This window comes from Kogia breviceps, chromosome 1 (assembly GCF_026419965.1).
Source record: "Kogia breviceps isolate mKogBre1 chromosome 1, mKogBre1 haplotype 1, whole genome shotgun sequence".
NCBI classification, from domain to species: domain Eukaryota; kingdom Metazoa; phylum Chordata; class Mammalia; order Artiodactyla; family Physeteridae; genus Kogia; species Kogia breviceps.
This window is the reverse complement of record NC_081310.1, coordinates 114,152,816-114,178,972: the sequence shown is the minus strand read 5'-3', so window position 1 is coordinate 114,178,972 and position 26,157 is coordinate 114,152,816. Positions and strand designations below refer to the sequence as shown.

At 42.4% G+C, this 26,157-nt stretch overlaps 1 protein-coding gene across 2 annotated transcripts in view; it reads right to left on the bottom strand.

Annotated features, from left to right (window-relative positions):
• Positions 1-26,157, bottom strand: part of SYPL2 (synaptophysin like 2) — a 42,540-nt gene that overhangs the window by 5,937 nt on the left and 10,446 nt on the right. The window contains exons 2-5 of one of the 2 annotated variants that reach the window (XM_067041474.1): positions 19,166-19,373; positions 8,128-8,758; positions 7,893-7,967; positions 626-750 (exon numbers count right to left, since the gene is read on the bottom strand). In XM_067041474.1, coding sequence (XP_066897575.1) covers positions 626-750; positions 7,893-7,967; positions 8,128-8,181 — 254 coding nt within the window. In that variant the 5' untranslated portion in view covers positions 8,182-8,758; positions 19,166-19,373. The remainder of the gene's footprint in view (positions 1-625; positions 751-7,892; positions 7,968-8,127; positions 8,759-19,165; positions 19,374-26,157) is intronic. The other variant, XM_059043108.2, reaches the window with a different exon arrangement.

Here is a 26,157-nt window from a genome sequence, read left to right as displayed (position 1 = left end):
CCCCAATGAGACTACACTGGACAAAATCAAGAGAGAAAAACAAATACCCTATTATGAACAAGAGACAGCTAATCTAACTTGGCTGCTGCTACAAGAAATTTCTGAAAAGCTGAGCCCTGTCCCCACTCCCCTCTGAACTCTTGGGCTCTCCCTTCTCTAAGCTCCCAAACACTCAGGAAAGAGTATTGTCTTCGACCTCCTGGTCAAGGTATACCTCCTTGTATTCTGGTGGTACTGGTGAGTATCCCCCATCAGCTCTTTAGGATCTGAGTACTGACAAGCTTCCTTACCTTCAAGGCAGGGAGGAGGCTGCTGAGGGTCCAGAAGCCTCCACCCCACACTGCATGGGTTCTTTCTGTAGGAGCTGTTGTTACCTGCTATTGGTTATCCATGGACTGCAACGTTATTATAACAAGGATCTATTTGAGTTTCCCTTATATTTTTCTCCGGCCAGTGTGTCTGAAATTCCTAAAGGGCAGGAAGGACCTGAGCCTTGTAATTCTATCTGAAACTAGAGTGGCACACAACAAAAGGTCTTTAGGTTTCTGGAGGAGAAAGAGATGAAGTAGGTCCTGCCTGCTTCAGTGAGAGAGGCTATGCGGGGTCAGAATCAACTCCTGCTCACCTGAAGGGATAGCCGAACGAAACAATGATGGTGCTCACGTCCTTGGCTTCGTTGTTGCAGCGAACCGTTGCTCCTGTTTCCCCACTGTAGGAGCCGCAGGACCCGAAGGCGAAAATAGCAAAGAGCTGAGGGAGAGTGAAGGCCCTCTGAGAGTCAGAAGGTCTCAGCTGGCCAAGGTCTATCCCTTCAGAACCACCCTCTGACTCTCGGCCGGTGCAGATATGGGGGTGGGGGGAGGGCCAGGAGTCCCTTTAATCAAGTCCCTCCTGGCCAGGGACCCATGGCTTCCTTTGGTCTCCCAGCCTCAGGGTGCTGTGTTCACCGCACAGCGTGCTGGACCAAATAGCCAAATGAATAAGGTTGACTTTGACTGGTACCTGGGAGGGATATGAAGAGGGAGAAATGGGCAGTTTCCAGGTCTCCCCATTGGATGTGACACTGGAGACCACAGGTAGCCTCCTTAAGATGATGACTAACACAAGCAATTTAGGCTTTGGAAACTTCTATCTCAAAGTTGGACTTGAATTTCCTCCCCAAGGCAGAGGCACCCTAGAAATAGATTTCCCTGCACCAATCTAGATAAGGAGTGCATGGAATTCTTTCCATTTCTCCTTTGAAGCCATCACTGAATCTTGCCATTACCTTCTTGCTAACTTCCAATGGCTTCCTGCCTCAGTGGAGGTATAGCTAGAGGGGACAACCTCTGCCAAGCCTTCTGAGGGGCCAAGGGGGCAGGGGCCCGGCTGCTGTCCCATGGTACAGCCAGCTAACTCCTCTCCCCCAAAGGCACCTTTCCTTTGGCAACTGTGCTGGCTGGGTTGATGCTGGCAGTCCTGGCTCAAGCCCAGAGAAAAGTATCCTCAACTTGCCTTATCAGCCTCTGCTTTTTCCCCAGTGGTGTTTCCCTTTATAATCCATTGCTGCTGCCATTTCTCAGTGTTAAGAACCAGAGGCGTTTCAGATCACATGAATTGTTTTCCTCTTCACCTATACCACATTTTACTAAACCTCCTGCCTTGAGTGAAATGAAATTCCCTAATCCTATGATTTTCTAATTTCTTTCTGAGGATACACACTTTGGTTAGAAGGAGGTGAGAAATTGGAGTCTCTGATCCTCCCACATCATCTGTTCAGGCCTCGTTTCCTGTGCACTTACCATTGGCTTGTGCACGATATAATCATTTGTATTAAGCAGTGAGCTTATTCTGTTAATTGTTCACTTTTTGTATGTTTCTTTGTGATTTGGTATCTTGGATATTAAGCACCTAGAAGAGAGCTAATTCACATCCCAGTCCTGCATCCAGTGTTTATAGAATAGAGTTGTATTCACATTATTTGCTAATGCTTGATAGTATTGTGGAGTGAAGGGACCTGGATCAGGAGTCTGGAAATCCAGATCCTAGTCCTGGTCCTGTCACTGACTGGCAGAGTGACCTCTAATAAGTCATTCTGCTCTCTGAGTCTCAGTTTCCTCCTCTGTAAAATGAGGGGTTTGGAGCAGGTCATCCAAAGGCCTTTTCCAACTCCATGATTCTCTCACTCTCTGAGGGTAATGCTATCAGTGTGCTCTTGGCTGGGCTTGCCAGCAGCTGTGCTCTGTCCCTGGGTGGTGTCCGGTGCCACTGCCCCACCTTGCATCGCCTGGCCTGGCCGATCTTCATGCTGGAGCCACTGACCCCTCTCTAAAGGTCATAAACCTCTCTGTTTCTAGGAGGTTTAGTTCAAACAAATGACAATTGTCTCCATCTTAAAAATCATCCAGGGGGCTTTCCTGGTGGCACAGTGGTTGAGAGTCCACCTGCTGATGCAGGGGTAGGGGTTCGTGTCCTGGTCCGGGAGGATCCCACATGCCGCGGAGCAGCTGGGCCCATGAGCCATGGCTGCTGGGCCTGCGCATCCGGAGCCAGTGCTCCGCAACGGGAGAGGCCACAACGGGAGAGGCCGCAGCGGTGAGAGGCCCGCGTACCGAAAAAAAAAAAAAAAAAAAAAATCATCCAGGAAAGGAGACAGTATAACCTCTCTCCAATGCCTGATTAACCTCCTGATCTGACTTAAATTACAGAGGCTGCAGTAGAGCCCTGTTTGCTCATCTTCTTGACAGGCCTGGAGAGAAGTTACTCAAAGCCTCTGCATTATTATCCTTTACATACTCCAAGTCACCTCCCTGGCATAACAGTGGAACTTCTCTAGCTCGTCCTCGTAAGAATTCTCCAATCTTGTCAGCTCTGTTTCTTGTCAGTTCTCTGATTCCTCTTGGAAGTTTCTTTGTTCCTCTCAGCTTCTGGTGCCCAGAACTGGACACAATTAAGGCGTTACATTCTGGGAAGGGGAGACAGTTGGATATATTTTTACTGTTGGCAGTTAGCCAGTGAATGGCTCTGTAATAGGTTCCCCCCCAAAGTAGGAACTCCTAACTTGGGGCAATGAACAGTTAGTTATGGAGTCTGCTTTTTACCAGCACTCTCTTGACTGGCACTCCTGACCATCTACAGAAAGATGTCATTTCCTGAGCATCTACTATGTCCCAGGCATTGTTCTAGGCGATATGATTTATTAGTGAACAAAAGAGAAAAAAAATCTCTGTCTTCATGGAGCTCCTACTATAGAGCTGCACTATCCACAATGGTAGCCACTAGCCAAGTGTGGCTATTTACATTTAAATTAGTTAAAATTAAATAACATTTAAAATTCAGTTGCTCAGCCACACTGGCCACATTTCAAGTGCTCCCTAGGCACATGTGACTAGCAGGTTCCATACTGGACAACACAGATTATAGAGCTTTTCCATCATTGCGGAAAGTTCTGCTATGTCCAGATGACAACCTTGAGGTTCTGAAAATCCTGAACTCTGCTTTACGATTCCTCTCTGGGCAAAATATACCCATAGTAACGTTAGTATTAACTGTATTCTCTTCTATTCTGATTCTTTGAAAGTCAGGAGCCTCTAAACATCTTATATAACTTTATTAACCAGAATATATGATTAAATCTGAACATAACACAATCAGATGGTGTCAGATAACAGATGACAGTTGGCTATGCAAGTGAACGGATGGAGGAATCTCAGGAAAATCTCACAGGTTCACAGAGCAGCAGAGCAAAAAGGATCTCAGAGATTATCAAGCACAATAGTCTCATTTCATAGAGTGGAAACTGAAGTCCCAAAAGATTAAGTGGCTTTCCCAAGGTCACATTTAGCCAATGTGAGAGCCAGGCTTAGAATTCACAACTCCTGATTCTCGGTTCAGTGCTCTTTCTACGTCACCCATTCATTAATCAACAAAGAGTTATCGAGCATCTACCTTGTGCCAGGTGCTGCAGAATCTAAGTTGAATAAGACCTGGTGCCTGCTCTCAAGAGTTTGCATCCAGAAAGGAGAGACTCATGCTCAAATAAAAACCAAGACAGAACCCTGCATCACAGAGTTATAAAGGCTGAAAAAGATCTCTACCGTGTGCAGGGAGGATTGCAAAGAGAGAGGAAGTAGCTCTGCACCTGGGATGCAGGAGCAGAGAAAGACACACTTTCCCAGCTCCCTCTACCTTTCTGTATCAGATATGCTTTCTTCCTTAACTGTGCCAGGTGACTGAGCCACAGGGAAGAGTGGGGAAGAACAGAAACCACCCCTGTCACCAAGCACAAGGCTCTGAGCCAAACAAGCTGGTCATAAAGAACAGGAGCCAAGAAGACATGGAGACCCTAAGACAAGGGGCAACTCCAGAGCTCTGGTACCAACCAGCCTTCCTCCACATGGACCTGCATTGCTGGGAACAGCAGTGGTCATACACTGCCACCCTCCTCCCCCTCTTCCTCCTCCTCCTCCTCCTTCTGCATCTCTTTTTTAAAAAATAAATTTATTTATTTTATTTTTGGCTGCGCTGGGTCTTTGTTGCTGTGCCCGGGCTTTCTCTAGTTGCAGGACTACTCTTTGTTGTGGTGTGCGGGCTTCTCATTGCAGTGGCTTCTCGTTGTAGACGACAGGATCTAGGCATGCGGGCTTCAGTAGTTGTGGTACGTGGGCTCTAGAGAGAAGGCTCAGTAGTTGTGGCGCACGGTCTTAGTTGCTCCGCGGCATGTGGGATCTTCCCGGACCGGGGCTCGAACCCGTGTCCCCTGCATTGGCAGGCAGATTCTTAACCACTGCACCACCAGGGAAGCCCTCTGCATCTCTTTTGGAAAGATGTCAGAATAACCTTGCTACTTTAAGGATGAAGCTCCACTTTGGTGCTGACTTGCTTTTTGGTGATAATCCTTTGTCAATCCTGAGAACACTAACATTTCCACTTAGTGCAGGGCACAAGGAAGACAAGCTCTCCCCCAAATCCTATTCCCACAATCATGTCACTGGTTTTTATGGACTCTGACAGTGTACTTTCGAATTCCCCACATTTACGGAAATACCTTATTTTCATTACAGAGACCCCAGGGCCAAATAAGTGACTTTGGCACCTCAAAGGTGAATTACTGATCAAGGGCACACCAATGTGTGTGCCCTTTGTGACATTATCGATACAGTAACTGAGTAATGCAGGAGATTTGTACCTTACCCTCAAAGTGAGGATTTGGCAGTGACATCTGAATAATCTCACCAAAGGACAAGTCCAGCTGACAGTCTGCATAAGGGGGAAAGTTAGGGAGAAGGAGAGGTTTGGGAACCAACACTTGCTGAATACCTCCTGGACTGCCAGGCTCACCATGGTCTTCCTGAATGCTCCAATGCTTTACAGATATTAGCTCCTGTAATCCTCCCAGTGAGCTCATGAGATAGATCTTACCCTCATCTACAGATAAGAAACTGAGACCCATGAAGATTTCATCACTTACCCTAGGTTCCATAGCTAGAAAGCAGAGAAAAACTAGTTCTCCAATAATTGGTATATGCCCATGTTATTTTCCTAGCTTAGTGTAGACTTAGTGAGACCCCAGAACTGCAATTGAGGTGAGATTAGTTAATCTTTAAATTTTAAAGAGATACCCTAAGCTAAGCTCCTCACTAATAAAAGAATACCATTACTTTTATCTCACCAGGATTCCAGTAAAACCTTTGCTTTTTGTAATTGTGACAACAAAGTTTTCAATTATCATTACAATAACTGCAGGTTTGTCTGTGGGTTTTTCCCCCTTTTCCAGACCGGAGTATTTGATCCCTCCAAGCAGGAAATATGCAAAAAGTCCCAAACGACATTTTCACTGTCATTTTGGTGCTGGTTCATGGTGCTGGTTCCTGTGTTCACCTGCAGAGACTCAGGGCAAGTGAAACTCACTCTGAATTCAGGCTACCAGGATGGCAGTAAAAGCAAATCATGTCTCTTTATGATGCTACCCTTCGAATGAAGGCTGAGTGCAGAGCCTAGCCCTGGACTCTTGGATTGAGTATTATGAGAGAAAGGCATAACTTCCTCTCTAAGAAGTTGAGGATCTTAAAAGTCAAACAGGTCTTAATTCTTAGGGATCAGAACTGACTGTGGGAGGAGACTAGGCATTGCTTTGTGCAGCCTTATAGAAATGTTGTGGGTATTGGTTGGGGGAGGGTTGGGAAAAGGATAGAAAAGTTGAAGAAGGAAGCTTTTCAGAATCCCTCCCATGGAGGATGATTCCATGGTCTAATAACCTCATTGTTTCCCTCATCCCTTGACAGCCTTTCTCAAATTTCCCTTAGATCCATTTGTCTAGTTTAATGATAAAATTGTACCCTTACATTTCTGGTTCTGCTCCTCTGGACCACTCATAATGGATCCCTCGTTCTGGATGGTAGACATACGGAGCCTTAATATCATTCTTCTACGACCCCCTCAAGTACTCAAGTGGTGGGCCATGGCAAGGAAGTGGGGGGGAGGTGAAAGAGCTCAGTCAGCAGTCGTTCCAACCATTCTTGAGGCAGTAGAGAGAGTGGAAAGTCCCCAACAGGTCCCAGAGTTTGCACTTGGGAGCTCCGCATGCTGGCCTGTAGCCCCAGTCAGGGTCTCAGATATCCAGAGGTAACCCCAAGTGCACTATTGCCCCCGAATTCCAGATCTGATGATTCTCATCCAAAGGATGATTTAAGAATCAGCAACACAGTGCTAACTCCTGTCTCCAGTGAGTTAAAAGCCCTTTAGAACTCAATCCTCCTCAGTATTAATGGTAACTTATTCCCTAGCTGAATTCTGTGCTGAAAGCACATTAATTAAGTTATTCACACACCATTTGGTGTGTGGATTGTCTAACTTAAATCTCTTCTGTGACAGTGCAATAACTGCTCCCAAAAAGTCTTTATGATTTGAAAGAGTGACTGCACCTGTCCACATTCCTAATTTATACCCAGGAGGCCTTGGGCACCACGAAGGACAGAGAACATGCTAACGTCTCAAAGTACCAGTGAGGCAGGAGAAAATGGTATTTCCCCTATACCACTACAGGGGAAACTGAGGCCCTGGGCAAATAATTTCTTCAAGGTCACAGGATAAGTCTAACTCAAGGGCAATGTTCTAGCATGCCAACCCATTTAGAGCAGAAAGGGACACTAGGGATGGTCTGAACATTTGATTAATATGGAAACTGAAGTCCAAAGAAGAGATATGTCCAGGGTCAAGTAAGTAGAAAAGGCAGGTCCAGGTCTAGAACCCAGGGCCCCAGCTTTCCAGCTCAATATTCTCTCTAATTCTACAAGCCACATTTTGGCTGATTTTTATTGTCTTACTGTTTTTTCTTTTATGTAATCCTAGAGCCATGAACTCCATTCATTCATTCATCCACTCCCTCACGCAGTTACAGGAACGCAGATTAGTGACCTTAACAGGACAGCCGCCAGCCAGGACCCTGTCCCATGAGTCCACCTCCAGGATCAGTCAGGTCCTGGTGGGTTTGGGGACAAGATGGTTTCCATCGCCTGCCTCCTTCCGTCCTCTGCCCTCCGCAGCTTTCCTCATTCCCACTTGTCCTCTTCGCCCCTCCCGCCACCGAGGAGTGGTATGTGCAGGATCAGAGTTCTGGAAAGGTTACACCCGGGTCCTCTCGCCCGGGTGAAATGTGAGCGCCCTGGGCAAAGACTCCTTGCACATAGAAGGACAGAATCCGGGGCTCCGCATGCTTCGTTCCTCACCCTCCTAACACCAAGTGCTGGAGAAGCAGCCCCAGCCCGCCCCTCCCCCGCCCACCTGTCGCCGCCCCCCACCCTTCCTCCGGGACCGGCCTCAGCACCTCCCCGCCCCCAACTTCGGCCACATTGCTCGGGTCAGCGTCACGGCCCAGGCTCCCGAAATAGCCCTCGTCTGGGGCAGCGACTCACCCACTGGAGAACTTTGATGAAGCCCAGCGGCTCCTCCAGCCGCCTCCAGCGCAGCCCCACGAGCAGGCGGTCCACCTACGGAGACAGGGCCCGGGGTCAGGGCGGTGGGGGGCCCAGGAAAGCGCTGGCCCTCTTCCTCCCACTCACACCCGGGAGAGAGGGCAGAATAAGGGTCGGCCCGACACCCAGGGGGAGAAGGGGCGGCGAGAGAGCCCCAGGGGCGTGCAGGGAGTACCTGCTGGCGCGGCGACTTGTCCGTCGTGCGACTGGAGCTCTCCGTCGAGGACATGCTGGCGCGGCGGGGCCGGGGCGCGGCGCTAGGTCCGCGGGGACCGCGGTGGGGCTCGGGGCTGCTGACCCGCGGCGGGGGAAGCGAGCTGTACCAAAGCGCGAGAGGCCGTCGGCGGCCCGGGATCCCGTCTGGCTGGGTGGGTCGCGGGGCCGCTGCTGTTCGCGCTCGCCGAGGCCGCGGCCGCCGCTCTGCCCCGCCGGCTGCAGAAAACCCCCGAGTCCAATTCAAACTTCTGTCAAACTCGCGAACGAACTTGGCAATAGAGTCACGTGGCGTGCGCTTGAGAACCCTCCTCCCGCCCCCTTAGCTCCCAGGTCCCTGCCCGCAGGACGCCTTAAAGGGACCTGTGGCCTCTGCGGGCAGCTCGGCCGCGAGGGGGCTCAGGTTCCTTGCCAGGAGTCTCCAGGGCCAGTCCCAAGCGAGACATCACAGCTGCCCCGACCCATAGCCAAAGTCGGGAACCAGCCTGGCGCGCTGGCAATCATCGGCTCCTAGTTTATCTTTTTACCAATTTTCCTGGATTTGGAGCTGCTCTGTGCCGTTTTTTCTTCTTTCACACCATAATACTCAGAACCTAAAGGATTTTCATAAAGGCATTATAAAGGGCTGAAATAAAGTTCTAAAACTTATGGTTAACAAACTGCTTGCTTCCAAAATCTTCAAGAGCCAGTACAGACGAAATGGGCAATAGAATGTAACTTACTTATTGTTCTGTCTAGTTAGGCGTTGCTTTAATTTGTTAACACCAAAAGCATTCTTACGTTAGTGAGAATTTAAAAGTTATGGATCATTTAAAAGTATAAACTCAATCTCCTTTAAAATAGCCCTCGCCATTTTAATGAGAGTGAAAATATTCTTTGAGGAATGGCAGGGGCGGGGGGGGGGTGGCTAAGAAGATGTACTTTGTGTTGAAAAGTTGACGTTGTTGCATATGATCCACCGTAAATCGGTCCCTAATTTTCAAGATGTGTTCCGCAGGAGCCTGAATGAATAATGATGGATATTACACATTCGGTTTACCGAAGTGTAAATGTAAGTAGTGAAAGGTTAAGTGATTTGCCCAAGGTCACTGAGTGAGCCAGTGGGAGGTAGCCAAAGAACCTGCCTTCACCTCCTAAGAATTGACTTGTAAATGTGTATCCATCTTCTGGGAATCATTCCTGGAGACCCCTTCTGGTACTTCAGAATGATTGTTTTTTGAACATTTAGCTATTATTAATACAATTCGTTCCCCCACTAAATAGGTGCCTTCCAAGGTTGGGGTGGGGGGAGTGACTGGGGTCAAGTCACCTGGGCTTGAAGGGAACTTCTCCAGTGGACTTCCATGCAAATCTAGCCTAAACAAGGAACTACTGAATCCCCAATCCACTTCAGATTCCTTTTCTATGGAATAGGGATAATAATTTCTGTCCTTATTTCATAAAGTGATCATGAGGCTTAAGTAGTGTGAGGTATGTAAATGCCCACACTACACAAATATGAAATAATCCACTCATTACCGATGTCGACAACAATATGCATACAGAATACAACACAAGCAGAAAAGAATCAGAATAACACAGCAAAATCCACACACCCACCAACCAGCCTTGTTAAATTTTAACACTCTTCCTCATTTGTCTCGAATCTATTCCTTAAAAACAAAATTAAAATGGAATATAAAATTGAACCCCTGTGTGTGGTATTCCATCCTATTACAAAATATGATCCATCACTGTTTATTCACCTGCCAAAATACATTTGGGTTATTTCCATTTTATTTTTTTACTGTTATGAGTAGAGCTGCTAAAAAAAAAACATTTTTTGTACAGGTTTTTGAGTGAAGTAAGTCTTTATTTCTAGGATAAATACCAAGAAGTAGGATTTCTAGATTATATGTCTAACTTTACATGAAACTACCAAACTGTTTTCCAGAGTGGGCTTATCGTTTTGCTTTCTCACCAACAATGTATTCCAGGTGCTTTGCATCTTCTCCAGAACTTGGTATTGTCAGAGTATTTTAGCCATTCTAAAAGGTACGTGGTGGTACCTTATTGCCATTTTAATTTGCATCACCAATAGCTAATGATGTTGAACATTGTGTAAGTGCTTATTTGCTACCTGTGTATCTTCTTTTTATTTATTTATTTATTTATTTTTGTGGTATGCGGGCCTCTCACTGTTGTGGCCTCTCCCGTTGCGGGGCACAGGCTCCGGATGCGCAGGCTCAGCGGCCACGGCTCACGGGCCCAGCCGCTCCGCGGCATGTGGGATCTTCCCGGACCAGGGCACGAACCCGTATCCCCTGCATCGGCAGGCGGATTCTCAACCACTGCGCCACCAGGGAAGCCCTGTGTATCTTCTTTAGTGAAGTGTCTGTTCAAGTCCTTTGCCCATTTTTTAGTTGGGTTGTTTCTTACAATTGAGTTCTGAGAATTCTTTATATATTCTGCATGCAAAGTCCTTTGTTGGATATGTGATTTGCTAATATTTTCTCCAGTCTGTAGTTGGTCTTTTCGTTCTTTTAAGTGTCTTTTGCAGAGCAAAATTTTACATTTTTGTGAAGTCTAATTAATCTTTTTTAAAAAATGGATCATGATTTTGGCATCATGTCTGAGAACTCTTTGCCTAACCCTAGGTCACATGTATTTTCTCCTACCTTCTATCCTAAATGTTTATAGTTTATGCTTTCCATTTAGATATTTTTGAGTTATTTTTTGTGTAAGGTATGAAATTTAGGTCAAGTTTCTTTCTTTCTTTCTTTCTTCCTTCCTTCCTTCCTCCCTCCTTCTCCTCTCTCTCTTTCTTGGCATGAAGACATCCAAATGTTCTAACAACATTTTTTAAAAGACTATTCATTTTCCATTTAATTGCTTTTGCACTTTTGTAAAAAAGTCAGTTGGCCATATTTGTGTGAGTCTATTTCTGGACTGTCTGTCTAATCTATGTATCTATGCCTTTGCCAATACCACACTGTGTTGGAAACTGTAGCTTTAAAGTAAATCTTAAAATAGGGTGATATAATTCCTCCAACTTTAGTCATCTTCTTCAAAATTGTTTTAGCTATTCTAGTTCCTTTGCCTTTCAAAATAAATTTTAAGATCAGGTTGTCCATATCTTCAAAAAATTCTGCTGGGATTTTGATTAGAATTGCATTAAATCTACAGATCCATTTAGGCAAAACTGACATCATTTCCATGTTGCAGTTTCCAATCCATAAACATGGCATGCCTCTCCATTAATTTAGGTCTTTGATTTCTTTCATCAGCATTTGAAGTTTTAAGCATACAGATCATGTCCATGTTTTGGTAGATTTATTCCTGAGAATTTAATTGGGGGGGAGCCATTATAAATTATATAATTTAAAATTTAAGTTTCCTTTTGACAATTGTTAGTATGTAGAAATATGATTTTTTCTGTTGACCTTGTATCCTGTGACCTTTCTAAACTCACATTTTAGTTCCATGAGTTTTTTGTAGGTTTCTTGGGATTTTCTATGTAGACAATTACATTGTTTGCAAATAGGGAACGTTTTACTTCTACCTTTATAACCTGTATGCCTTTTTCTTTTTTCTTTTTCGGTATGCGGGCCTCTCACTGTTGTGGAGCACAGGCTCCGGACGCGCAGGCTCAGCGGCCATGGCTTACGGGCCCAGCCGCTCCACAGCATGTGGGATCTTCCTGGACCGGGGCACGAACCTGTGTCCCCTGCATCGGCAAGTGGACTCTCAACCACTGCGCCACCAGGGAAGCCCCGTGTATGCCTTTTATTTATTTTCCTTGCCTTACTGCACTGGCTAGGACTTTCAGTATGATGTTGAGTAGAAGTGGTGACAGTGGACATCATTGCATTGTTCCTGATCTTATGGGAAAGTATTCAGCTTTTCACCATTTCGTATGATATTAGCTCTAGGTTTTTTATAGATGCCCTTTATCAGCTTGTGGAAGTTCCTTTCTTTTTTTCTTTTTAAAAATTAATTAATTTATTCATTTATTTTTGGCTGCGTTGGGTCTTCGTTGCTGTGCGCGGGCTTTCTCTAGTTGCAGTGAGCAGGGGCTACTCTTCGTTGCAGTGTGCTAGCTTCTCATTGCAGTTTTTTCTCTTGTTGTAGAGCGCGGGCTCTAGGCACACGGGATTCAGTAGTTGTGGCATATGGGCTCAGTAGTTGTGGCTTGTGGCCTCTAGAGCACAGGCTCAGTAGTTGTAGCGCATGGGCTTAGTTGTTCCATAGCTTGTGGGATCTTCCTGGAACAGGGATTGAACCCGTGTCCCCTGCGTTGGCAGGCAGATTCTTAACCACTGTGCCACCAGGGAAGTCAGAAGTTCCTTTCTATTTCTAGTTTGCTGAGAGTTCTTAATCATGGATGGATGTTGAATTTTGTCAAATGCTTTTTCTGCATCAATTGATAATGATAATGTATTTTTTCTTCCTTGGACAATTATGACAAGTATGGTAGATTACACTGATATATTTTTTAGAATATTAAAAGTATATATAAATACATATATAAAAATATATAATTTTAAAATAAAGTGTATGTATACACACATACGTACATATATATATACACACATATATACATACATACAGTTTATTTTTAGAGCAGTTTTAGGTTCACAGTAAAATTGAGCAGAAAGTGCAGAGAATTCCCACCTCCCTATCCCCTCCCTGCATGCAGCCTCTCCCATCATCAACATCCCGAATCAGTATGGTACATTTATTTGTAACAATCAATAAATCAACACTGACACATCATTATCAACCAAAGTCCATAGTTTACATTAGGGTTTACTCTTTGTATTATATAGTCTATGCATTTTGACAAATGTATAATGACATGTATTCACTCTTATAGCATCATGCAGAATAATTTCACTACCCTAAAGATATCCTGTGTTTTTCCTGTTTATCCCTCCCTCCCCCACCCCCGCAACCAACCACTGATCTTCCTGCCTCCCTATTTTTGCTTTATCCAGAATATCATACAGTTGGAATCATTCATTATGTAGCCTTTTCAGATTGGCTTCTCTCACTTAGTAATATAAGTGAAAAATATATAATAATACATAAGTTTCCTCTATGTCTTTTCATGACTTGATAGCTCATTCCTTTTTAGCGCTGAATAATAACAGTCCATTGTCACAGTTTGTGTATCCATTCACCTACTGAAGAATATCTTGATTGCTTCCAAGTTTTGGCAGCTATGAATCAAGCTACGATAAATGTCCACGTGCAGGTTTTCGTGTGGATGTAAATTTTCAACTCCTTTGGGCAAATACAGTTCAACTGCCGTATTGTACGTTTGGTTTTATAAGAAACTATCTTCCAAAGTGGTTGTACCATTTTGCAGCCCCATCAACAATGAATGAGAGCTCCTGTTGCTCCACATCGTTGTCAGCATTTGGTGTTGTCAGTGTTTGGGATTTTAGCCTTTCTAATAGGTGTATAGTGGTATCCCATTGTTGTTTTAATTTGCAATTTCCTAATGGCATGTTATGTTGAGCCTCTATTCATATGCTTACTTGCCATCTGTATATCTTCTTTAGTGAAGTGTCTGTTCAGATCTCTTCCCCATTTTAAAATCAGGCTGTTCATTTTCTTATTGTTGACTTTTAAGTGTTCCTTGTATATTCTGGATAACAGTACTTTATCAGATATGTCTTTTGCAAATTTTTTCTCCCGGTGTTTGGTTTGTCTTCTCATTCTCTTGACAGTGTTTTTTGCATAGCTTTTAAAAAAAGTTTTAAACTTTTTTTAAAGTTTTAAATTTTAATGAAGTCTGACATCAATTTTTCCTTTCATGAGCCATGCCTTTGGTGTTGCATCTAAAATGACCTCACTAAACCCGAAGTCATCTAGGTTTTCTCCTATGTTATCTTCTAAGTCTTATAGTTTTGCATTTTACATTTAGGTCTATAATCTCGAGTTAATTTTTGTGCGGACTATAAAGTCTGTGTCTAGATTCATTTTTTTTTTGCACATGGATGTCCAGTTGTTCCAGCACCATTTGTTGAACAGCCTATTTTTTTGTCCACTGAATTGCCTTTGCTTCTTTGTCAAAGATCAAATGACTATATTTTTGTGGGTCTATTGACTGATTTTTGAATACTGAATCAGTCAGCCTTGAATTTTTGGTCATGATGTGTTATTCTTTACATATATATATTCTATAATATATATGTGTATATTATATATTGTTGAATTCAATTTTTAAATTCTGTTGAGAATTTTCTTCTTTTTTTTTTTTTTTTTGGCCATGCCAGTGCACAGCATGCAAGATCTTAGTTCCCTGACTAGGGATTGAACCTGGCTCCATGCAGCGGAAACACTGAGTCCTAACCACTGGACTGCCAAGGAATTCCCCTGTTGAGGATTTTTTTCATCTATGTTCATGAGGGCTATTGGTTTGTAGTTTTCTTTTTTGGACTCTCTTTGGTTTTGTTATCAAGGTAATAGTAGCCTCCTAAAATGAGTTGGAAAATGTTCCCTTCTCTTTTTGTTTTCTGGAGAGCTACTGCTTTTTAAAAAGCTGAAGCTGTATTGTGGCCAAATCGACTGTACATTCAAGGTAACATCACTCAGCATTTTTTTTAATCCATGAAATTTATTCCACAGCAGGTTTTTTTCTTTTTTTTGAAATTATGCCTGTTAGGAGTAGAGGCAATCTACAAAAGGAGACTGACCACTTGCCAAATTTCTGTCCTGAATAATTTTTTGTTTCTGTGTTTATTTTAGATAATCTTGGGAGACCCTAAAGACTTTCTGGACTTCTGGTAAAATGACTTCTACTATTTGGAATCCTAATTCTGTTGGATTTGGATTTATAAACAATTTGTAAAGGCCTAATACATTTCCAAACCACTTAATCTTTGTACATACTTCAGAAGAAAATACTTTAAGGGAAGAAATATATATATGTGTGTGTATATCTATATATGTAAAAATCAATGGCTGTTATTGTAATGGAAAATAAAACTATGACAATTATTGTGTGAAACAGTGATTTAAATATTTCTATTTTTTTCTGGAACCAGTGACACAGAGAAAACATTCCTCCATAAACAAAGACATGGAAGTGTGTATCGCTGAGGGATATTGGTGATCAGCAAATACTTCTATTTGCCCTGAAAATCAGATGTATGAAGGGCCATAGTAGAAAATAAAATTGGAATGACAGTTGGGGGTAAGGGCCTTAAGTGATAAGCCCTTAGACTTTATTGACTACTCACTCAGATTTTGAGCAGAAGAGGTGATAAAGAATAGAGGTTAAGGACCCAAGTGGAGTGAGACACATCTGAGTTCCAAACCTAGTTCTGCCACTTAGTAGCTATGTTTCCTTTTCAAGAGACTTAATTTTCCTAAGCTTCTATTTTCTTATCTACAGAATGGGGTTAATGACAGCATCTACTATGAAGGGCTGTTACGAAGGTTAAATAAGGTAATATAAAGAGAGCATGGTGCCTGCCACATAGCAAATATTCAATAAATATTAGTTGCTATGTGATAGAACTGTGTTTCAGAACTATTAATCTGGCAGTAGTGTGTATAAGTGATGTAAGTACATGGCTTTCCTTCTTAAAACAGAACCAGAGCCTTCCACAGTTTGTGCCAAGAATACTTCAGGAAGTTGAATCTCTAGGTGGAATGGCATGTCTCTGAAATTGAATTAACAAGATTTAGAGGCTACTCTGACTGAAGGTCAGGGAAGAGGGAATCATGACTGCATTACTGTTTTCTATATTCCAGTGTACCCATATACTATGCTATTTTTAAGCACTGAAATTAAGGTATTTTTATTGGTGTAATAATACCATTAGCAGCTTTATTTACTCTTCTTAGGTCCTCTTCAAACCCTCCTTCCTTCTCCTGCTCTAACCTCCTCCTCATCACTAACCATAAACCATTACCATTTATCACCATAAACCCCCCCATCCCCTCCTTACCACCCAGTTCCAGTAACTCCCTACCTCTTCCAAACTTCTTCATCCTCCACTACGCTCTCTCAGAAAAAATGCTGAGCGAGGACTAAAAAGGAGGAGCCTTTGAAGTAGGAAATCTCCCCATAGGGGATGGAGAAGAGTCTGACCCAGCTAGGGCCATCTCTTTTGGGCTCACAGGAGATAAATAATTTTCAATCAGAGGAAGTAGTCCTGAAAACCCTATGGGCTGCTAAACTGGGCAGGAAAGTCTAGAAGCTCTTCCTAACCAGCTACATCATAGATGATGTGTATGGATATGTGTGGTGTAGGAGAAGTGAAGTTGTAGAAAGCAGCAGAGCCAGTAGTGGCCAGAAGGATATTTTGTAATTTGTTTACAATTTTTGTTTTAAAATGTGTTAAATAATATTTAGTTACATTAATATTTTTTAAACTTTATAAATTCTAAACATGTAAAAAAATCCAGTATTTTGGCTTTGCAGGAAATTAAAGCAGCGAGATTAAAAATATAATTTTTCTCTAGTATTGTAACTGCTCACTAAGAGAGGAATCAAAGATGGTTTTAAGTGTGAAAGACTGTTGATGACAAGTATAAAAACAGGGAATGTCACATCAGGACTATCAAACATTGTCCTGTACTATAAGATATGATGTCATGGTCTAGATTGCAAACTGTTTTCTTTCTTTCTTTCTTTTTTTTTTTTAATTAGAGAGAGAGATTTTGTAGTTTTCCTTTGCTTTCCTTTGGTGTCAGCACCAAGTACCAAAATATTGGATTTTATTTCATTAAGTGTGCAGAATTCATAACATTTTTAAAAAATTAGTGAAATTGCTACTAATTCGCATGCCTCCAAGCAAAAACCCTCCTCTGCTGTTGCTTCCAATTTGCTTGTTGCAGAAAACCAGATGAATTAGTTAAAACTACTTTAGTGCAGACACCTGACTCAAACAGGCTTAAGCAGAAAAGGAAATTTGTTGCCTCTTGTAACTGAAACATCCAAGAGTTTTAGTCATGACTCATTCCAGGGGCCCAAGTGATAACATCAGAACTGGATTCTTTCTCTGCCTCTGTCTCTATCTCTCCTCTGCTTTCCTCTCTATGTTGGTTTCATTTTCCAGCTGGATTCTCCCCCTTGATAGGCCAACAACATGTCTGGTCTTAACATCGTAACAACCTAGCAACCCCATAAGAGTTGCAGGCGAAGTTCTGGGTAGGGCTCTCAATAGCCCAGGTTGGGCCACATTGCCATTTCAGAATCAATCACAGTGTGGCCAACGGACTGGCCAGATCCTTGTACTCATTCTTGGACCTTGTGGGTAGTATCAGTCCTATCAAAATCACAAAACTGAAAGTTAGAGAGAACTAGTTTCCCCAAAGGAAAATCGGGTGCTTTTGCCTAAATAAGAAAGAATAGATAGTGAACAAGCAAAAACAAAGATGATCATTACATCAGATAACAAACCTGTTAGAACTGCACCTAGAATCATGGCAAATTGGCTCTAAGAGAGGATCGATGAACGTTTCCCATAAATAAAGTCCATGAACTCTGGTATGTAAACTTTGTGGCATCTCTTTCAGTAGTTTCAAGTGATTTTTCAGAGCTGAGGGCATGGAGATGTTCTTCTGCAGAATCATCTTCTGTCAGCTCTTTAAGTGTGGGCACCTCTTAGGGTTTTATTCTCTGAATAATTAAGTTGGCACATAAATGATCTCTGGAGAAGATGAATTGTACCATAATCTGACAAGCTGTATTTCTCTCATTTGGGATTGTACCAGCAAATCATGAGGTTGTAAAGAGAACCTCACAGGATATCTAAGCCACCTGGAGTACAGACAGAACAACACTTAAGTGTAGAATTTAAGAACTAAAGGAATCTGGGATTGTTTTCCAGAATGCAGCTAATTTTCAAAATGAGATGTCAATTAAATAAACATCAACTGAACACTGTTCCATAACTGATTGCTTCCACAATATTTACTTTCCCATTTTTCCAACAGTAGTACCCAGATTTTGTATAAGGCAACCCATTTATGGCCAAATGGTTTAAGTAAGATAAATCTCACCTCTGGTTTTAGACGTAGGTTCTGATTGACTTATGGCACTATTTCTGGTCATAATAATTCATTCAAGGATGGGAATATGACCCAATTTAGGCCTGTTATACTCAATTCTTGAACATCTATTTGAATGAATAAAAATCTCTCTCTTAATTGGATGTAAATCCACATGCACATAGCTTCAGGAACTATTGGCAGCCATCCTGCACCAGGAAGGGAGAGTTTGCTGAGGATGAAGCCAGTCTCAGGAAAAACTAGGAGAGAAAAACCAGGTCCTGGTCACATTATTTGAGTTGCTGGGTCAAGACATGCTTGAAGCCATGTTACTTGTGGACTTTTTTGGTAATGTGCACCAATAAATTCCCTTCACTTTTTAAAGTCAGTTTGAGTAGAATTCTCTGTTTGTTACCTGTTACTCTAACACAAACCCCAACTGAATACAATTCTGATGCTAACCACCTGGAGTTAGTGTAAGACTACGCAGGTTTAAGGGCACGGGCCTCAGCAAGACTGCCCTTTTACTTCAGATGCCATCCACACTTTGAGAGTCCCCAGGTCACCCACACTTCTGACCAACTGGCAGAAATTCAGGGGTTCCCATTATCCCATCAGGTTCAATAATTCACAAGAATAAATCATAGAACTGAATGACTCAGGAAAGCACTGCACATAACAATTACAGTTTTATTTAAAGGATACAACCAGGGCCAGCCAAATGAAGGGACACATAGGGTGAGGTCTGGGAGGGTCTTCAACATGGAGCTCCCATATCTTCTCCCTGCGGAGCCAGGACGTGTCACCTTCCCAGCACACCCATGTTCACCAACCAGGGACTCCTCTGAACCTCAGCATCAAGACATTTTATTGGAATTTCACTGGGAAGGCATGACTGATTGGATCATTGGTCACATGATTGAACTCAGTCTCCAGCTATGTTAGAGATGTTTCCTCAAGCTCTCCCTCCCTGCTGTCCCCTCTGCCTCTGCATTAATTCAATCTCTCACCTGCTCTCACCTGAACTCTTAGTATAGCTTCTTAGTTGCCATTCTTATTCCATGCCACTTTCCCACAGGTTTGGCCTCCTTACTCTGGCAGCTTCTCTGCCTTGATTAAGCCCCAGGGGATGGGCTTAGTCTGGAACAATAGGGGTGGGATTTCTTTGAGCCTATTTAACCTGCCAAGTTCGAAGACATTCTTGAAGATCCTCATTATCTGAAACAGAGAATATAATTAAGGGGAAATTTAGGTTGTTTCTCCTCACTATTCCCTCTCCCTCTTGCAAAATCTGCCTTTTTAAGGTTCATGTCATCTATCCATTCATCTTTTCTCCCTTCTGAATGCAATGATCTTCCAAACTCTTGGCCACTTTTCTCATTCTCTGAAGATCTGCAAGCACCTGGCTCATGGCCTTCCTGTCCCCTCAACTTCTGCTACTCTCTTGGGCAATTATAAAGTCCATGTGGCCCCTTAGCTTCCTGTTCTCATTATCTGCAATCCAATCAATTTCTTCTCAACTCTGCATCATCCATAATCCTCTTCTGTTTTCATGTTACCATGTCTCCTTGGCTCTCGTATCAACTCTTATGGCTTTAGACACAGTCTGTGTGCTCATGACTCCTAGCTATTCTTCCAGCTCAGACCTCTTCTGAAATTCATACCTCCATATTCAGCTGCCTTTTCAGCATATCCCTTTATATGTCTCATACTCGGGCATCTCAAACTCAACTTCCCAAAACTTAGCTATTGCTCCTTTGAACTTCCTAGGACAAATCTACTGCATTTCAGCAAATGATACCATCAGCCATTCAGTTGTGCAATCTATCTTCCTCACCCCCTTTTATCCTAACAAGTCCTGTTCATTTTACCTCCAAGATATATCTTGAATCTGTTTACTTTTCACTATCCCCACTGCTGCCAACCCAGGCCAGTGCATCAACCCTTTTCGCCTGGACGACTGCACTAGTGTCCATCAGGTCTCTATTTGTTCTTGTACTCATTCAATCCATTCTTTACATAGCAAGCTTCATGAGGGATTTTGTTTTTATTTTTAAGTGCAAATTTTACCTTTATTCTCCTTAAAATCTTTTAGAGGCGTCATAGGGTGATGTTCAAGATCTTTTGCATGTTCAACAAGGGCCTTGCGTGATCTGGTTCCCACAGTCTTTCTAGCTTGCCTCCTGCTGCTCTCCCTTTTATTCACTGGATCAGTCACACAGCCCTTCTCTCTTTTCTGAAGATGCCAAGCCCCCTAATGCCTCAGAGTATTTATACACACAGTCCCTTCTACTTTGAACATTCTCCATGCCCTACTCCAATCTTCATCTACTCCTTATTGTGTGACAGAAGCTGTGGCCTGAATAAAACACAACTCTCTTCCCTTAAGAGCTCATAGTTTAATAAGAGACCTACATGTAAGCAAAAAAAGAAAAAAATTCCACCACAGTATAATAAATGCAATAGAAGTATGGCCAAAGGAAGAAATATTTATCTATCTCTGAGAGTCAGGAAAGGACATTTAAGTAGAAGAACCAGTATGTCCCAAGGACACAGGCAAGGACATGAGGAGATATAAGCAGTTTGGTGCTGCTGGTAAAGGTGAGGAGGTTGCAGATGACTTGGATGCTGTGTTGAGGGGCTTGAATTTTATCCAGTATGCAAAGAGGGTGTCCCCTACAAAGGATTCTACGTAGGAGAGACATGAATACATATCAACTACAGTGCTATCAAACTGATAAGTAATGGGAGAGAAAGACATCAAAAGAAGGTGAAGGCAGAAAGTGAAGTAGGAGAATACTATAATAGTCCTAGCAAGTGGTGATGGCAACTGAATTAAGGCGAAGGTAGTGATAATGGAGAAGAAGATGGAATGAAGATATTTCTAAGGGGTAGAACTGATAGGACTTGGTGACTGAACAAAATGTGAATCCTTGCCCTTATGGAGCTTGCATTCTAGCGTGGAAGGCAGATAATATATCCAATAAACAAATGCAAAGCAACAAAGGATTAATCTCCAAAATTTACAAGTAGCTCATGCAGCCCAATATCAAAAATACAAACAACCCAATCCAAAAATGGGCAGAAGACCTAAATAGACATTTCTCCAAAGAAGGTATACAGATTGCCAACAAAGACATGAAAGAATGCTCAACATCATTAATCATTAGAGAAATGCAAATCAAAACTACAATGAGAGGGCTTCCCTGGTGGCGCAGTGGTTGAGAGTCCGCCTGCCGATGCAGGGGATACGGGTTCATGCCCTGGTCTGGGAAGATCCCACATGCCGCTGAGCGGCTGGGCCCGTGAGCCATGGCTGCTGAGCCTGCGCGTCCGGAGCCTGTGCAACGGGAGAGGCCACAACAGTGAGAGGCCTGCGTACAGCAAAAAAAACCAAAAAACAAAAAACCCCCACTACAATGAGATATCATCTCACACCGGTCAGAATTGCCATCATCAAAAAATCTACAAACAATAAATGCTGCAGAGGGTGTGGAGAAAAGGGAACCCTCTTGCACTGTTAGTGGGAATGTAAACTGATACAGCCACTATAGAGAACAGTATGGAGGTTCCTTAAAAAACTAAAAATAGAACTACCATATGTCCCAGCAATCCCATTACTGGGTGTATACCCTGAGAAAACCATCATTCAAAACGAGTCATGTACCACAATGTTCATTGCAGCTCTATTTACAATAGCCAGGACATGGAAGCAACCTAAGTATCCATCAACAGATGAATGGATAAAGAAGATGTGGCACATATATACAATGGAATATTATTCAGCCATAAAAAGAAACAAAATTGAGTTATTTGTAATGAGGTGGATGGACCTAGAATCTGTCATACGGAGTGAAGTAAGTCAGAAAGAGAAAAACAAATACTGTATGCTAACACATATATATGGAATCTAAAAAAAAAAAAAAAAAAAAGGTCATGAAGAACGTAGGGGTAGGATGGGAATAAAGATGCAGCCCTACTAGAGAATGGACTTGAGGACACGGGGAGGGGGAAGGGTAAGCTGGGACAAAGTGAGAGAGTGGCATGGAGATATATACACTACCAAACATAAAATAGATAGCTAGTGGGAAGCAGCCGCATAGCACAGGGAGACCAGCTTGGTGCTTTGTGACCACCTAGAGGGGTGGGAGGGAGACGCAAGAGGGAGGGGATATGGGGGTATATGTACATATATAGCTGATTCATTTTGTTATAAAGCAGAAACTAACACACCATTGTAAAGCGATTATACTCCAATAAAGATGCTAAAAAATAATAATTATAAAAACCCAAATGCATACATGATATAATCCCTGTAATGTTACAAGCTATGAAAGAAAATAGAGCAGAGTAAAATCCCAGCAAATGAAGGAGTTATTTTAGATGAAGTAGTCCCTGTGAGGGGGTGACATTTGAACAGAGAAATGAGCCATGTGAATATCTGGAGAAAGAGTATTTTAGGCAGAGTGAACAGCAAGTGCAAATGTCCAGAGATGGGAATGTGCTTGTCATATGTTTGAGGAATAACGATGAGACTAGTGTGACTGAAGCACAGAAAAAAGGAAGGGGAGAATGGGAGAAGATAAAGTCAGAATATAGCAAGAGACCTCGTAGATCATGGAAAAAACCTTGGGTTTTATTTTAAGTGTGATGTGAATCATTGGAGGGTTTTTGAATAGGGGAGTACCATATTCTAACTTATACTGTAAAAGGATCCCTCCCAAAAGACTATAGTGGGGGAAGTGTGGAAGCCGGGTAGCCAGTTACAAGGAAGGGATCTATGTGAGAGATGATGGCGGTTTGGACTAGAGTAGTTAGTGATCAAGTTAGTGAGAACTGATCAGACTTGGGATATATTTTGAAGGCAGAGCTGATGCAATGTGCTGATGGATTGAATGAGGGTAGTAGAAAAAGAGAGGAGTCAACAATGACCCCAATATTTCTGGCCTGAGCAACAGGCTGAATCACAGAGCCATTTACTGAGGTGGAGAAGACTGAAGGGAATTAGTTTTGATAAACAGGGACTCAAGAGTTTGATTTTAGACATGTTTAGTTTGGAATACTGTTAGACTTCTGAGTAGTTATTGGAGATATGAGTCTGGAGTTCAGGGGAGAGGTTAAATCTATAGATATACATTTTTGGATTTATTGGCTTATAGGTGACATTTAAGATGATGGAATTGGTTAAGATTTTCTAAGATGAGTGTAAGCTAAAACTGAGTACAAGTCCAAGGATGGAACACTAGAATACTCTAATACTTAAGGGTTGAGAAGAGAAAGAAGATCCAACAAAGAGACTGAGAAGTGTCCAGTGAAGTGAGAAGAAAATTAGTAGAGGGTAGAAGCCAGGTAAAGATAGTCTTTCAAGAAAGAGGAAATGATCAACTGCTTAAATGCTGCTGTTAGGTCAAGTAAGTTGAGAATTGGATTTGGCAACACAAAGGTTATTGGTGACCTTGATAAGTCTAGGTGAGAGATGATGGTGGTTTGGACTACAGTAGTAGTGATCAAGAGGGTAGAAGCCAGGTAAAGATAGTCTTTCAAGAAAGAGGAAATGATCAACTGCTTAAATGCTGCTCTTAGGTCAAGTAAGTTGAGAATTGGATTTTGCAACACAAAGGTTATTGGTGACCTTGATAAGTCTAGGTGAGAGATGATGGTGGTTTTGGCTACAGTAGTAGTGATCAAGAGGGTAGAAGCCAGGTAAAGGTAGTCTTAGAAGAGTAGCGGGGATAAAAGACTCATAAAAGTTTCTAAGTATCATAAAAGGTTAAGATGCAGTAGAAAGAAAGTGAGAAGATTCTCTATATAAAGGGGAGCAGAAAAGTAGTGTAGTAGCTGAAGAGACATATGCCATCAAGGGAGGGTTTCTTCAAGAAGGGAGGGAGGACTGGTGATGCAGGAGGGAGAGAATAAGTGTGGAAGCAAAGTCCTTGAGTAGGTGAGTTCTCTGGATATTTGAATATTTAGGCCTTTAGCTCAAGAGAGGGTATAATTTAATCATTCCAAATTTTGGAATGATTAAATTATATATGAAAGGGACAAATGTGAGAGTGGATGAAATTAGGAAGAATGAAAAGCAGAAGACAAGGAATAATCCCGAGGTATCAAAAATTAGAGGGAATAAGGGGAGAAGATCCAGTAAGGAATTCTGAGAAAAAATGTCCCCTATTTTCCAGTTACTTTTATGACCACAGCACATGGCATATTGTTTCACTTCTCACTCCTGTTAAAGCATTTCCTTCCCTGGATTCACACCCATCTCCCATAGTACTTTACAAAAATCTTCATTAGCACTTATTTCATTGCATTTACGTTATATATCTGCTTCTTCCACCAACCTGAAGGTTCCCTCTGCCAAAAACTTTATTCATCTTCTTTTCTACAACTCTTAACATAATGCATAGTAGGTGCTAAATGAATGAGACATGGAGCAGGAGGAAGTTAAACCACAAATAGACTGTGTGATATATAAGCATCAGGAAGTGTGAATATGCCTTTTATGCCTTTCTGAAAGAAATATACATGTTGGAAGGAATTCATCAGTGAAGTTATCTGGAGTTTTCTTTGTAGAAAGGTTTTAAATGATTAATTCAATTCCTTTAAAATATAAAATATAGAATTTCCTGTTTGTTATTGTTTCAGTCTTGATAAGCTTAATTTTTCAATAAAATTTTCCACTTCATCTGAATTGCCAAATTTATTGGTATAAAGTTGTATCCTCTTATATTTTTAATGTCTATAGGACTTGTGGTGATGCCCCCTTTATTATTGCTGATATTAGTAATGTGTTCTCTTAAACTTTTCCTTGATTAGTTTTGCTAGGAGTTGATTAATTTTTTGTCTTTTTGGAGGTTAATAAGTTTTGCCCTTGTTGATTTTCTCTCTTGTTTTTTTGCTTTCTATTTTATCAATTTCTGTTTTTATCTTTATTTTCTTTTTTAAAAATTTATTTATTTATTTATTTATTTTTGGCTGTGTTGGGTCTTCATTGCTACATGCGGGCTTTCTCTAGTTGTGGTGAATGGGGGCTACTCTTCGTTGCGATGCGTGGGCTTCTCATTGCAGTGGCTTCTCTTGTTGTGGAGCATGGGCTCTAGGTGCACGGGCTTCAGCAGTTGTGGCTCATGGGCTCAGTAGTTGTGGCTCGCGGGCTCTAGAGCGCAGGCTCAGCAGTTGTGGCACACAGGCTTAGTTGCTCTGCAGCATGTGGGATCTTCCCAGACCAGGGCTCGAACCCATGTCCCCTGCATTGGCAGGCAGATTCTTAACTGCTGCACCACCAGGGAAGTCCCTTTATTTTCTTCTTAAACTGTGTTTGCATAAATTTCCTTTCTCTCAATTTCCCTCTGAGCTCTGAATCCTAACAGTAGTTCTCAAGCCAAAGTGTCCCATTAGAGGAGTCCCAAGTCTGGAAGGAATGAGCCTGCATTATTACTCCGCCATGCTCAGTGGTTAGCTAGAAGTAGGTTGTGGGAAATGTGGCTTCAGTTGTGAACACACTGGTGGATCCAGATCAGTATCTGGGTTCATCGTTAACTATGCTATGCACAGCAGGAAATCCAGTGGTACATTTTCAGAAACACCACAGTCCACTCCTTTGCCCCACTGATCTATATATTTCTTGTTGGTTTGGGGAGAAGCTCTTCCATGGTTTCCATGGGCCTCTCTTCCTGAAGAGAAACTTGGAAGAGGAAGGTTAGTGGAATCAACTATAGAAATTGGTCTGGAGGCCACAGTTGATACTCATTCTCTCCCTTTTCCACTATCCACTCTAAATTCCCCTCACCCTCAGTTATCATCTTAGCAGGTCTTGGTGGCTTATGTGGTGGTATAATCCAAACCTTTATTCCTGAAGGGACTGAGCTCCTAGTAACCACACCCTTCTTAGTCCAGAGTTGCTGCACATGTTCACAGTTACAGTGGGGCAAGAGAGTATCAAGAGATGCCCAAGTGGATCACATGGATTCTGTAAAAAGTCGTGATACCTTCTCCTACTGAT